This window comes from Lepisosteus platostomus, chromosome 12 (assembly GCF_059453375.1).
Source record: "Lepisosteus platostomus isolate fLepPlt1 chromosome 12, fLepPlt1.hap1, whole genome shotgun sequence".
NCBI lineage: Eukaryota > Metazoa > Chordata > Actinopteri > Semionotiformes > Lepisosteidae > Lepisosteus > Lepisosteus platostomus.
This window is the reverse complement of record NC_142622.1, coordinates 40,273,978-40,289,609: the sequence shown is the minus strand read 5'-3', so window position 1 is coordinate 40,289,609 and position 15,632 is coordinate 40,273,978. Positions and strand designations below refer to the sequence as shown.

Here is a 15,632-nt window from a genome sequence, read left to right as displayed (position 1 = left end):
AACACATAAATTACTCTTCCAACATTTCATTTAAGATATGGAGTGGGATGTCACGCATTGTGACATGAATTGGAAAGGATTCTCTCGAATAGCTGTTTGTTATTAGTAATATTTTTTGCTACAGACGTCTGAAAACTAAACTGGCTTGAATAAATGTTTACTGAAAGCCCTACACGTACAATATTTGTGATTATTGTCTTTAACCGCACATTGTTTTTATAAGTATAATGTCTATATATGACTCGACTGTAACGCTCATACAGTAGCTGAAGTCCGGTCTGCACTGAACTTACAGTTGATTGGATAGAATTAGCTGAAATCGCTCACTTTAGCGTGCTGTACTAGAAATCTGTTAAATAGTTCGGGATTAGAATGGTTGTACTCTGGTAATATTAATAAAAAAGAAGGATAAAGGTCGTCCACCTTAATTAAGTTAATTACTATCGAACCTGAGTTTTATAAAAAAAAATCCATCTAAAATATTTTACAAGTTGTTTATTTGGCAAAAAGCAAATCTGGGCTGGGAGCAATTCCTAACAGTGCACAGATGATAGTGTGCAGTTTGTAAAAAATGCACCTGGACCAAAAGGAGAAACAAACAAAAAAAAAAAATCGCCTCTCTTTTGCTCGCCTTTGGTTATGAATGGGTGCAGCGGATGCGCCGCCCTCTCCGGACGTGACGCCGAGCCAATGGGAAAGCCCGTTGCGTAGTGATGTGACGTCGCCAGCTGCCGTCGTGTCTGGATTGGAATGTTAAAGAGTAACAATCGGAACCGCCGAGCATTCGGTAATTGGACACTGGGGTCAGAGACTTTGCAGTTTAAACTCTCTTTTTGGATTCCTTCACAGTGACGAAATTGCAGCTGGGGGACTTTCAACATCTTGTTTTACTTGCCGAGCTCAAACAGGCTCACCCGGTAGATGCGAGCCGATGTCTCTTGGTGGTGGGATTGTTCTCAAAATTAAGAGAAATGCAGGGATTTGTGAGGCTACAGTGTTTTAAATAGACGGCGAGCCTCTCCTGCCAGAATCATGGAATGATCCTAAGGAACCGAACAAGCGGGTACCTTCTGTACGGATACCAGACGGCTGTTGATAATCCCTGCCGGCGGCGTGTACATGAGTTTGCAGTGAGACTGTGTGTCGCTTTTCTCGGATGCGTACAGAACACGAGCCATCAGCCCACTGTGGAAGGAGTTAGTCCATTTCGGCAAGATCTGAACAGGCTACGGGCTGGAGGCGCGCCTGTTCTGTGCGACTGCTTAGTAGCGCCTCTTCTTTACGTCTTGGGCAATATACCAGCGGCGCGCTCTAACAATGATAGATAGAAGAGGGGAAAGATAAAGAATAAGTCGCCCACATGCACTGGATCGGTCCCAGGATTTGGGAACGGAATAAGAAGAAGAGGGAAGACGAGAGTTTGAAATCCTTGCAGGGTGGTGGAAGATGGCGGATAGGAGCTGGAGGTGGTGAGAGCGAAACTTCGGGGCTTTTCGGTTTTATTTGCAAACATCTCGACCCAGATAGTAGGACACATGCAGGCCAAAAAACGCTATTTAATCCTGCTCTCCGCCGGCGCCTGTCTTGTTCTACTGTTCTACGTTGGAGGTTTTCAAGTTCCTGCTCAGCGAAACCAGAGCCGGCGTGACGATCGCAGCAGAAATGGTTTCCATCCGAATCAGCCTTGGCCCCACTTTTCAGACCATTTGCAATCTTTCTTTCCTTGGGACCGATTGGAAAACGTGGATTACAACATGCACATTTCCCCGAGACAGAAGAGGGACGCCAATTCCAGCGTGTACAAAGGCAAGAGGTGTCGCATGGACTCCTGCTTTGATTTCTCGCTGTGCCAGCGAAACGGTTTCAAAGTTTACGTCTACCCCCAGCAAAAAGGGGAGAAAATCTCGGAAAGTTACCAAAACATTCTGTCAGCCATTGAGGGATCCAGGTTTTATACTTCAGATCCCAGCCAAGCTTGCCTGTTCGTCTTAAGTTTGGATACTTTGGACAGAGACCAGCTCTCCCCTCAGTACGTGCATAATTTAAAAACAAAAGTCCAAAACCTTCACCTGTGGAGCAACGGTAGGAACCATCTAATCTTTAATTTGTATTCGGGTACGTGGCCGGATTACACGGAAGACCTCGGGTTCGACATTGGTCAGGCAATGCTGGCGAAAGCCAGCATCGGTACCGAAAACTTCCGACCCGGTTTCGACGTTTCCATCCCGTTGTTTTCCAAAGATCACCCCAGGACAGGAGGAGAACGGGGGTATCTGAAGTACAATTCCATCCCCCCCTTCAGGAAATACATGCTGGTGTTTAAGGGGAAGAGGTACTTGACCGGCATCGGGTCAGACACGAGGAATGCCTTATACCATGTCCACAACGCGGAGGACGTGGTCCTTTTGACCACCTGCAAGCACGGCAAGGACTGGCAGAAACACAAGGACGCACGTTGTGACAGGGACAACGCGGAGTATGACAAGTAAGTGAGTCAGGCTAGTGGTCACCGCCGAGTCGTCGCGCACAACTTTGCTCAGTCACTTGCTGTCGCGGCGGCCAACTGGTGGGGCTCCTGTCGTAACGTGTGGTCGGCCGTACCGTGCAACAGTGTGCCATGAGCGCCGTATGGGGTGGTGTACTTATACACTTTCCAGGTTAGTTTTACCAACGTCCCAGTCAGAGGAAGTAGGGTCTGTTGAAGGGGTTCTCAAGATGTAAAAGTTAACTGATTTTTAGACGCCCGGTGCCCCCTTTCATAGAGCGGTCAATTTGTGCGCAGCTGTTGAAGCAATTGGGCTGAAAATCCACTTAATTTCCCAAAAGCTGGGCTCGGGGTACTGGGGGAATGCCGTCACGCCAACAGCAATTATTTGTTATTTCTTTATGAATGAAGTTCCGGTAGGAGTTTTCCCTTCCGTGCCCAACGCCGGTTTCTGGACCCTTGCCACATCGTGAGTTAGGGCTGTCAATGGTAGTGGTTGCAATTCCAGTGCGGTGAGCTTTCCCCAGTATCGGAGACACCAGCACTGGCTGGGTAACCACGGAGCGCGTCTGCCTCGCAGTATAAATTCAGTCGTTTCGTGCATTGAAACGCATTGTCAGGCCTGACGAGATCTGGGACCGAACTGGTGAAATATCTTAACGGGGGTCTGCTATCCTCCTTTCAGGCGTGAATGGAAAAATGGAGAGAGAGCATCCCTCCATGCATTCATTTATTTGTGTAAATCACTGCTCCCAGCCCCTCAGAAGAGAAAAAAAGAAACTTATCTCCAATTACAGCTAACGGGACAAGGGTTCGGCGTGACAGACCGGGAGTAGCGCATTATCGGCTTCGATCATGCTCTCCTCTTCTGGGCTCATGCTTTCAGCCGGTGTTGCTACAAAACAGCGAGGTCTTCACCAGGAATGAGCCTTTTCATCTTCCCGAAGGCGGCGGCCTGACCCCGACCCGTTTGACGCGTCGGGGTGTGCGCACTGTTGACCCGGCGCTGCTCCCGGAGTCATTTTACTGGGCTTGTATCGCACTTTCTGGTGCTACCGTTTTGCACAGCAATTGAAGACAACGAGGAGAAACGTTACTACGACTCTCCCGTTAAGGTGTTCGTGAAGCAAAAAAAAAAACAACCACCACCACACTGCTCTGAAAATGAGCGGATCGGAGGGCAGGGTGGAGAGGTGTCTGGTGCGCACAGGAAAATCGTTTCGTACTTTGGACGTGGCGATGTTTTACAAATCTTGAGATTTTGACATTACCGCAGGCTCACATAAAGCCGGACATTTAGGGTGAATACGGTACCACACCTAGGAGTTTCAGAGCGAAGGGCAACTTGCTTGGTAGGCAGTATTTCGTATTGGAGACTTAATTACACTCGGTTTAAGCCCATCTTCACTGATTTCCTGTATGCGGAGTAAAACCGACTTCAGGGGTTTTATGGCCATTGTGAGGTTTTTTGATTGTTTGTCGGGGGGTGTTTTAGGTGCGACCATAAAAACGCTGTGCTCATTGTCGGAAACAGCCAGCAGCACCCTTTTTAATGAGGTATTCAGGTAATAAACGGAAACACCCCCAGAGTTACAGCAGGCCTTTAGTTGCACAACTGCTAGTAAAAGCGATAGTTCAGGTCAAGGTACAAATTGAAGTCCGGTTTGCGCTCCGTCATTTCGCTTCCTTATTTTCTACAGTTACCTTATTTTCCTGGGTTATGTTAAAATCCGCGTCCCATTCTTGTATTTAAATACCTTAGGAATTTGGTCTGGCTGCTGGCAGACAGCCACCTTTCCGAGCAGAGGACGACAGATCGCGTTAATAATTCTCACTGGAAATAATCTGCATGACAAAACCGCGGAAAGTACTGCAACGTGCAGTATCTTATTTGTATGTTTTATAACTGGCGGCACATGCTTAGGGTAATTAGCAGACGTGCCTTTGAGTTAGGGTCATTTACGTTGTTACTGGCTTAGAAGAAGATTTTTTTTTATCCCTGGCACCATTGTTAATTTCTGTAGCAGTGACGGCCATAAAATAATTTGTACCTTTGCAATGGAAACGGAACTGAGATAAAATTAGACATCGTCTTCTTTGCATCGTCGAAGCCGGGAGTTAATACATTTACGTGTCTGTACGTTAATATGCAATGTAGAACTCTACAGAGGCTCTGGCACAAAGTAGGTCGGTAATAATGTAGCGCGAAAAGGGTGGTGTTTTCCTTGCTTGTGCCAGCCCTGGATCTTTAACTAGTTCCCATGGGACGAGTATCTTAATCATCTGTCCCATACAGTTTGCGTTCCTAATTTGGACTGGCAGGCATTCCATATGATTATGATGCCGAGCCCCACATCTCGAAAAAGAACTTGGAAGTAAATGAGATCCAGCGAAATTAGTAAAGATATACACAGTGCAAATGTGGATAATACCGTCTCTTTTTTTATTAGATCAAAAACAAAGGTGAAAGCAGATACAGTAGCAGATGAGGCTGTGAGATGAGAACTCATTAGACTGGCAGCTGTGTGCCTCTAAATGTTAACAACCCCCTTTCTTTTTGTGATTGGCTCGTTGCTTGACACACAATTAAAAATGTCTCATTATTTTTGTTACTGTGAAATCCGGGTTTTTGCTTAAATTAAGCTGCAAACCACTGTGCACTTTAATTATTTCTAAAAGCAAGGGATAGTCTGTTTCTTGCAAGTTGACAGCAGCACAGTGGGGGCACAGTGCATAATTTACAATGTCCTTACTATTTTCAGTCTCCTGAAATATGATTTTTTTTACCCCTCCCTCCCCGCCCTTCATCTCCAAGTTTGACAGAACCAGAAATGTGTCTTCTGCTTCAAACAACGCTGACTGTGTTAGTCCTGCACTTACTATCACATTTTGCTGTCTTGGGTTGGTGCTGTACTGCAAATTGTGTCAGTGGGGGCGATATGTGTAGAGTACAACCATTGGAAATATATGTTCCCGAGTCAGTAGTGGAGTAATCTCTAAAATGAGTAATCCTGTTCCAATATAATAAACAAATTGGAGGCTTTTGTTTGTAACCCTCAATCAAATTCTAAACGTATGTTCATTTAAATTTGATGAAGTAATGGTTGAGATTGAAGGGAGTATGTCAGTGAAGCTGATCGCTCATACGGTGACTGTATGGATGTCATACCAAGAAAATTAAAATTGCTGTGTATATTATCACTGTCTCCAGTTATTTAAAGGTACTTGAGGAGGGGAGGATCATTAAGCAGGTGTGAGCCTGGTCAGTACCTGGATGGGAGACCTCCTGGGAAAAACTAAGGTTGCTGCTGGAAGAGGTGTTAGTGGGGCCAGCGGGGGGCGCTCACCCTGCGGTCCGTGTGGGTCCTAATGCCCCAGTATAGTGACGGGGACGCTATACTGTAAACAGGCGCCGTCCTTCGGATGAGACGTAAAAACCGAGGTCCTGACTCTCTGTGGTCATTAAAAATCCCAGGGCGTTTCTCGAAAAGAGTAGGGGTGTAACCCCGGCATCCTGGCCAAATTTCCCATTGGTCCTTACCAATCATGGCCTCCTAATAATTCCCATCTATGAATTGGCTCCATTACTCTGCTCTCCTCCCCACGGATAGCTGATGTGTGGTGAGCGTTCTGGCGCACTATGGCTGCCGTTGCATCATCCAGGTGGATGCTGCACATTGGTGGTGGAGGAGGGGATCCCCATTACCTGTAAAGCGCTTTGAGTGGAGTGTCCAGAAAAGCGCTATATAAGTTTAAGCAATTATTATTATTATTATTATTATTATTATTATTATTAGAAACAGCCCAACTGTTGTAGAGAGACTAAAATCACTAAATATGTAGAGGAGATAAATATAGGTGGTAGCTTTAACTCTTGGTTTATAGGTTCAGGTTTTTTTTTGCATTATGGTACTTTTTACTTTCTCAGAATCGGTTTTCATTTACAGTGATTAAGCAAGGCAGGTGTTCTGTATGTTGGTGTAGGAAAATGATCGATGAATACTAAATGATGTGTGGTATTGAGAAGTATGTTGCGGACTCAAAACATTCCTAAGCGCGTTATGCTGTGATTACACATCTTTTGGGGAAAATAAAATCCTCTTTCAAATGAAGAATTTGTCTGCTGTTTTTGAAATCTTCCCTCTAAAATCGTCATTAAGAAGTACTCAGTTCTTTTGTGTAAGTACAGAAAATGTTTGAGCACTTTTAGTTTTATGTTATGCACTGGATATTCTGTTGACTTTTCTGCTTAAGTACTATTGTGTATTTGATTGTGTACTGTAGGTACCGTTGCAATGCTCCTACAATTATTCCTTTCTCTTGTACTATTGTGCAGTACCCTTCCTGATGTCTACAAAATCTAACAATTTAATGCTTAACTACAGGCCTCCCTGGTGAAATTGACCATGTAGTCAGACTTACTCAGTTATTTCATGGTTGCTTAGAGAGTATTTTGTTTTCAATTCGAATTATCAGCCTGCAATTGGTTGTTATTTTTGGAATAGATTTGCCACTGTAAGAAGGAAACAAAAAAAGATTCAATACCCTTACATTTCATGGAAATAATGACCAGATTCACTTTTCCTACAACCCAGACTGCTCAAGCCTGGGGAAGCATAGTGTCCAAAACTCTCCCGGTTAGTGTGTAGGAGGCGCTGTTTTTATTCATTTTATTTCCAAATGAATCCTTAAGATCCCCCCCCTCAAATCTACCAGAAAAGCCGTCTTCACTGGTGGCCTGTTACAGCTTTCAGCTAAAAAAAAAACTAAAATAAGTGGATGGTACAGGTTGACCTCTGAAATCTGATCATATTTGTCGGTGTTCTACTCAATCTTATACACAAAGCACCAGCTTGTGTTTCTGCTCTTTCTTTCCCTCGGTAATGACAATGTAATGGCTAGCAATTATGGCACCTCAGAATTAACCTGCAACTTTTTTTTTAATATAAAACTCTGCTTTGTGTATATAAAATCTGTTCTGATGCTCAGCATATTTTTTAAAGGAAATTAGCACAATGATAACTACAGGTTTAAGAGTTGACACTTGTGCAGGTACAGAGCTTGAAAAACTTTGGCGCACAGAGCAAATCTATTTTCTCACCATGTGATTGAAACTCTTTTTAAGCTGCACTTAAGAGAGAAAATGCAACTAATGCACAGTAAAAACAGCCTCTTTGATGGGGAAAACCTGAGTGCTGATTTTTAAAGTTGAAAAGTTTTAAGATCACTCACCAAGTTTTGCGCATGATCCAGAGTGTTTTTGAATGTCTTTGCCTGCTATGTGCAGAAGCGAATGATAATGACACTACTCTGGTAATTTTCAAAGGGGACGTTTGTGGCCAAAAGGCCACAGGATGCATAATGGATTTAAACTCGAATCACATTTTATTGTGCTCATAGTCTACAAAGCCCAAAATATAACGTCTATTGTTACTGTATGGCTCTAAGGATTTTTAAAATCTGATTTGTGTGAACTGATGCATGTTGAGTGAAAGTAAAGAAAAATGAGTGATCTGCTCAGTTCATTACCAAAACTGTGTTGGTGGTTTAACTGTAGAATTAACTGTAGAATTGTGCACCAGTGTTGACCAGTTAAAATATGAATTATATTTCATTATATATATATAATAAGTCAAGGTTTCAGTTTTTAAATTTTTCAGCGCAGAGGTCTGTAGCTTCAATTCCTTTGCCTTACAATAACCTAGACTACAAAGTAAACCCATTGGTTTTCAACACTGGATTTAGAAAACTTCAGGCATACAATTCAGCACTCACTGAAGAAGCCATGTTCTTCTCCTGTGTCATCTATTTACAGCTCAGTGGCAAGAAACACACAGCATTGCCAACTGTAGTATGCGTCTGCAAGATATTCTTATTTTAATTTACAACCTTTGCCTTCTCAACCAGCTCTAGCTGTTCTCAGTCACTATATCCTTCCAACGAAAAGAGTAAGTTAATTAAACCACTGTTCTTAGTTTGTGGGTTTTCACATTGTCGTTGTACAGCTTACATATTTGACAGCTTTATCCATACAGGATTTCAGGTTGTCCTTTTTTATTGTAGGATTTTTAATGACTCCTCCAAAAGTCTCGTTTTAAAGCAGTGTGGTGTCTTCAGATTCCAAGGCATGGATAGACTGTAGTAATCCCATGTTGGAACAATGTATGTGCTTAAAGACACGATAGTTGTATCTATTAAAAAAAACGTTCTTTGTAGTCGCAAGTTTATCTTTGAGGCCAATCTCTACAGCAGGCTGTAAATGTACCAAAACTGCATGATAAGCTGAAGTAATTCACCTGTTTTGTTCCCTTGTCAGTGGTCTATATGATAAAAATCTGTTGAATCAAATGTCCCCCCTGTTCCTGTCCCCCAACCCCCACACTGTTTTTATTGGTAACACACTAAACTCTGCATTTGACATTGGTGTCTCTTTGATGGATTAGGATGAATAATGTGCTGGTGCCAGTGGGGGAAAGCCGGAGTTACTCAGCCTTTCCAGTGTTTGTTCAACAATTCCCAGCCACCACTCCATTGTGAAGGCAGCTAAGATCACTGCAAAGGAATGCTTGTCTACTTTTAACTCTTAAAAGTAGACAATGTAACCTTGCTCACTCTGCAGTGCTGTATTTGGTTAGTGAAGAACAAACCAAGGTTTAACATGGGTTTCAAACTAGATGGCTGCTAAATATCTTTGATGTGCTATGACAGTCAAATTCCATATGTGTCCACAGAGCAGTTCTGTCCCTCATTATCTGTTACAGCTTTTTTTTTAAATTGATATTAGTTTTAATCACTGTCTGCAGATAAGACTACTTTGAAATTTTCATTTTTTTGGCTATTGCCTTTAAATAGTTTACCAGGCACACCAGAGTTCTTTTGATCTCTAGTTTTGCTGACCAGCGTCAGCAATGACTACTAGTAAGGCAAATCTACAAATCTGTAAATGCCAGTGAGGATTATGTTGTACTTATTTTGGACAGCAGGACCAGGTGGTGCCAAGTGAGCTAGCTGATGTTTGAGAAATTCTAATAATAATAATAATTGCTTACACTTATATAGCGCTTTTTCTGGACACTCCACTCAAAGCGCTTTACAGGTAATGGGGTCTCCCCTCCACCACCACCAGTGTGCAGCATCCACCTGGATAATGCGACGGCAGCCATAGTGCGCCAGAACGCTCACCACACATCAGCTATCAGTGGGGAGGAGAGCAGAGTAATGAAGCCAATTCACAGAGGGGGATTGTTAGGAGGCCATGATTGATAAAGGCCGATGGGGAAATTTGGCCAGGATGCCGGGGTTACACCCCTACTCTTTTCGAGAAACACCCTGGGATTTTTAATGAGCACAGAGAGTCAGGACCTCGGTTTTACGTCTCATCCGAAGGACGGCGCCTGTTTACAGTATAGTGTCCCCGTCACTACACTGGGGCATTAGGACCCACATGAGACAGCATTAATGACTTATGTCTTTATCTAATCAAAGATACCCTGCCCGTTGAAGGAGAAAGGAAAAACAAGTACAGCTCTCATTTATTCGTTAGCGGACGGAGAAAGCTTGGAGAACATGAATTAATAAAGGAAAACGGTAGTGGTAAAAGCAGTCTTAAGTCATTTATACATCATAACCTAGATGATGGCTTTGGGATAATTCGAGATGTATCTGTTCTAGTAAATGAAATAAGGGAACCAGGCATCCTTACTGTCAACCCAGCCTGAAGGTGATATGATTTAAGCATTCCTGACAACTGTCTTGCAGTGGAGATGAAAGCACTTCGCCTCGCCTTTTGATACTGGGACGTACACGCCAGTGCTGAAAGCCGGGATTCTTGTCTGAGCCGTCAGGTCCCTTTAATCTCGTTGCCAGCAAAAGGAAAGCATGCCGTGTCGCTCGTGTGATTAGCTGCATTTTGATTTTAATCACTATGAGTTTGTCGAAGCGCATGTCAAACGCCCATTCGCAAAAGGGATGAGAGGGGGGAAAAAAATTGCGTCGGAGGAGAAAGAAATCCCTTCTGTGCTCGGAGCGAACCGATGTCGCAGGTTCCCACTGTTTTTTTTTTTCTGGGAAATATCCCTGAGTCTCAGGCACTGGAGGGAAATCTCACTGCTCTGCATGTGGCATCAAAGTACCTATAGGTGTGGAACTTGGAAGCGGAGCAAAATGTCTCTAAAAAGGCCTCTGACAAACGAGAAGAATCCTTTTAGTCCTGGCAATTTAGGCCGGATAAGGTGAACATTAACCTTTGGAAGCATAAGCGGAATAGAGAGTGATTAGTCTTTCAATTCCAATGCTGTTGCTTTTGATGTTTCTTGGGCCAGAACAAGGAAGTGTGTGGGAATGAGTTCCAATATTTAGAAAGCATTTTTCAGGGGGAATGTTGCTCCCAGATGCATTGGACTGTAAACTATATTTTATCATGTCAGACTGCTGAAGTGGTTCTGTCTACTTTTACGTGTTAATTCTAGATAAGTCATTTTTCCCATTAAACAGTTTTTTCCAACGTCAGAGAAATTGCCATTGGTTTTACTGATAGAGGGCTGTACCTTTCTATGTCTTTTAAGATTTCTTCATGCCACAGTTGAGAATTGAGATTAAAAAACCAGCCAACAAAAGACTATTTTGTGCCTCATACCATGTCCTGTCCTGTGTAGCAAGAATAGAATGTGGTTTTAATAAACTTAATCCAGGGAGTCATGAATCAGATCTACACCACGTTATATAGCCTGTTGGGCAACACTTCCAATACTACCAGAGCAGGAAATCTTTCAGATGGTAGTCTCTGAGACAAAAAAAAATCCTTACTGCAGTACATTTACTATACATAGGACCAGTGATGTACAGTGTTCCATAAGCATCTGCTTTAGCTTGAATTCCACAGAACTTTCTTTAAAACCTTTTCCCCTCAGACTCGAATTAGATTTTACATCAAAATGTAAGATTCCCCCCCATCAGACCCATTGGGTTGAATGAATAAAAATGGTGCATGAAATTTAAAATGAGGGAAAAAGCTGAAAGCTGGTCCTGTGTGCACTTGTGGAGAATACGGAACCTGGATAATCTTGCTTCCTTCACAACAAGCTCCTTTCTTTGCAAATTCCAGTCCACGCTCTGTTGTTTTTATGGAAATTTGTATCTTAAAGCACCGTATTATCACTTCTCGAGCATTGTGCCCTGAGGTTGTGGATATCTCGGTGTCTCTTATCACAGGTAGAAATTGTAACCATCTCCTTTATTGTGTTTGGGGAACTTCTAAGGACTTTCTGTGAGAAAGTTTGCACAAATTCTTCCATGCCTTTTGGTGCTTTGATACTCCTTTCCTTAAGCTTCGACTTGGAAAGGGCAAGAGTTACCCCCCCCCTTCCCACAGCAGAACCTCAGCCTGAACCAATCGGCAGTGACGTTTTATTTCGCCGTTCGCTTTTGAACTTTGCGAGCAACACAATGGCTGTCCAGAGGCTTCACCGGCTCTCATTTAAGCGGGATTCATGACACTTCACGGATCGTTGGGTCTGCTTTTGGGGGTGGGAAAAAAAAATAGTGTCTGGGAGAGAAAATGACTTAAGTGTTGAGAGATTTAGATCGTCGAGGAGTAAAGTCTTAGGAATTTCTTCGTCGTTTTTCCCCCCTCCTCAGTTCTCATTGAAAGTATTTTTTTTGTCTAGTAATTTGTAACCACCTATTTCCTGCCCTTTTACAATGAGATTGGTGAAAAATGGAACTTGTTTTTGAAGCGTTAAAGAGATGCCAACCCTAAAAGAATTGTTTAGTAAAACGCATTTACAGAGGAAGGGGGGCAAACTTCAATTAAGAAGCTGTAGTTTTTTCTTTCTTTCTGTGAAGCACTGTTAAAAAAATAGTCCTCTGGTGATCATGTTTTTTAGGATTTTTATATTGCAATAGCAGCTGTGGAATTTAAACTTATTTGTATTGGGGGTGGGGGATAAGTCATTTAATCGTTTTAAAGTTTAGATTTTGTTGCTTAATTTAACAATTTGTGAAGCCTGCAAAAGAAATCAAGTTGAATGCTTTCAGCTGAAATGGAAAGTTTCTTTTGCAGTCTTTAACAGTGCATCATTCCAAGTTCTGATTACTTCTGGCAGCCAGTGAATGAAGAATCCCACAATGAGCAGGTATTAAACATAAATTATGTATTTATATTGCCTGTTTATCTCGGGAAGAGCTTACCTGCTCCGTAATCTCAAATGCACTTTTAAGATGGAAAGCAGTGTTCAGAAAATGACTATGACAGATGATACTGTGTGTAGAAAACACTGCAGGATCATTTTCGGCTTCACTGTGTTGAGCATCTTGCAGAATACTAGAAGACCTTGTAGGCTGTGTGCTGAAATCTTTTTAATCAAGAGTATTTAGCAATTACTTTACGTTTTTAGTTCTCCGTATTTCCAAGGTTGCAACTAAGAACTTAATGTTTATGATAATCTCTGTTCGAATTATGTACAATGGTGGGTATTTTTACAAATACAGTGCTTTTAAATTAAAAAAGTTAATTTAATTAAACTTATTTTCTTGTGATGTCAATTGTTTAACTATTTAAGCTCTGTTAACTCCATGCTACCAACACAAGAGGTGAAAGTGCCGTTTTGAAAAATTTGCTAAAATTTCCCCCCTTTTAATTAGGATGAGGCATCAATGAGGTATTGGTGCAGCTGAAACTGTGACCTGAATTACCTACTGACCTGGGGGAGCTACAGACCAGCTGCCTCTTTTCAAACTGCATTCCAGAACAGCCGCTGTGTAGTTTTACTGTCAACCAGCTCGCAGACAGGACTTAACGAGTCTCTCATAGTTTTGCAAGCACCCCGTAGGTCTGACGACTTGCAGTGGCCTGTAGAGTCTCTCATGGACCCTCTAGCCAGCTCTAAGGAATCTGACTGGGATGGAGCTAAAATGAGCACTTCCACTGTGGAATTCTTTGAACTGGATTTATTTTTCGCGAACTTTCAGTGGAGTCCTTTGCAACCACTTAGTAGCCTCGTAGGTTGACGTGTCTTGGCATGCCTTCAGACTACCCGCCGACGCTCAGCAGGTGGGATTTTGGCCAGTGCCTGGACGGGAGACCTCCTGGGAAGGCTAAGGGTGCTGTTGGAAGGCGTGGTGGTGTTAGTCAGATCGGTAAGGTACACTCACCCTGCCATCTGTGTGGTTTCCAATTTCCCAGTACAGGGATTGGGACACTGTCATAAGACAAGCCACCATCCTTCGGATGAGGTGTAAAACCGGGGTCTCAAAGTAGGGGTGGTAACCCTGGTGTCCTGGCTAAATTCCCCCCCACCGGCCTTTATCAGTTATGGCCTCCTAATAATCCTCATCTAAGAATTGGCTTCATTACTCTGTTCTCCTACGCACTGATAGCTAATGTGTGGGGAGTGTACTGATGGGCTGGCTGCCACTGTGACATCATCCAAGGGGGGCTGCACATTGGTGGTGGTGGTGGGGGAGTTCCCAGTACTTGTGAAGTGCTTTGAGTGGAGTGGCCAGAGATCGTTATGTAAGTGTAAGGATTTTTTTATGTTTTATGATGTTTAGTGTTTGGAATCAATATTATCTACAATTTAGAGGCCGTCTTTTATGTAAATTCCAAATTCAATAAATTCATCCAAAAGGTAAAAATAAACGTTCCCCAGTAGTACCCAACGAATTAAAGGTTTTCAGATGGCAAACATTCAGCGGTTTTATTCTTGGAGATTTGGGAATTGAGACCAGTAATTTCAAATCGTTTGCAAACTCATTGAAGTGAAAGAATCCATAAAACAGGTGATGCATTGACCTGCACTGAGAGCCTTTGTTTAAATATTAACCAGTTTTTTTTTTTATTTGGTTTTTCTTGTTGCACAGAGAATTGTATTTGCAACCAGAAGCCTTTGGGATAGTCTGGACCGAGAAAACTCAGCATTGGCGTTTTGCTCTGATTTGTGAGAATGGGGATTGTTCGTTTAGGAGCCCCAGCTCAGTTTATGTTTGCAGAAGTATGTTTTTGTCCCTCTTTGTGGGTGGGGGAGGTGAGGTGGAGGGGAGGGGTTGGCAGAGCAGCATCGGCTGAAAGTCGCTGGATGTTTTTGTTAGTCAAATTTGTACCTAAAGCGCAAGAAAGAGTTTTGGTTTTGTCATTCTGATCTGCTGCCGAGCTGAGACCAACCTTATTGTTCTCCTTCGGAAGGGCTGTAATAGCAATCACTTGAGAAAGTCATAAAAAATCGCCCCCGATGAGAGTGGTATATTAAGCTTCACAGTCTGGTTTTGCGATTTGCCAAAGGGGTTGGAGCTGCTGCATTTCATCTTTTTTTGTTGTTGTTGTTGTAGTTGTAAAGCCTCAGGAGTTGCGCTTGCCACGGGTTGAAACGACTGCCTGATGGGGAGGCCTTGGAGGCTTTCGAAGTCTGCCTGTTGAGCGTATCGCTGGCCAAGATGGTTGGACTGTGCCATTTGCATTACTTGTTTTTAACTATGGCTTCAGGGTGTGTGGCAAGGAAAAAAAAAACAGGGAGAAAAAGCAGAAAACTGAGCAGATCTCTGGTCTTTCATTCATGGGAAGTTTAAGAAATACCACATTATTCAGCTGTTGCCAAGGCAGAGGATTAGCTAGGGTTTTGATACAGTAGCAAATCATTATGCCATTAAATTAGGAGCAAATCTGTGACTAAATGTCTGGCATTCAGAACAGTAATTTGAAAGTTTCAGGCTTACTTGATGGCTGTGAATGAAATACACAATTTACTTACTCCGGTGTGTGGGAACCCAGCACTTTGGTTTTGAATTAAGTTAAAAATATATTTCATTTCTTATAAACATTAACCAGATGTTTAAAGCTTTCATTATTGGTGTCTTTTACTCTGTGCTGTTTGATTGTTCCTTTAGTTCATATTGCATTCTTGTGTGGGGGACAATGTCTGTCGAAGTCACTGCCTATATTCATTAGAGAGACTGCAACATTGACATTTTCCAAGCTCGCTTAAATACCTGTCTTTTCACTAAAGCTTCTAATGTACAATTTAGTGTTACTCTTGGTTTCACTAAGTCAATTATCGGTCTCCCCACTACTTTCGTATTGCTTCTGTTGAGTAAGGTGTGATATTGGGCAGCATTCTGAGTTTTCTGAAAAGTACACGTGCAATTTTATTTCTTC

The 15,632-nt window shown here is 42.6% G+C and overlaps 1 protein-coding gene across 1 annotated transcript in view; it reads left to right on the top strand.

Moving 5' to 3' along the window:
* Positions 1-724: 724 nt before the first annotated feature.
* The window catches only part of ext1b (exostosin glycosyltransferase 1b), a 133,096-nt gene continuing 118,188 nt past the window's right edge, over positions 725-15,632 (top strand). Inside the window, exon 1 of the mRNA XM_088601902.1 lies at positions 725-2,485. Coding sequence (XP_088458028.1) covers positions 1,536-2,485 — 950 coding nt within the window. The 5' untranslated portion in view covers positions 725-1,535. The remainder of the gene's footprint in view (positions 2,486-15,632) is intronic.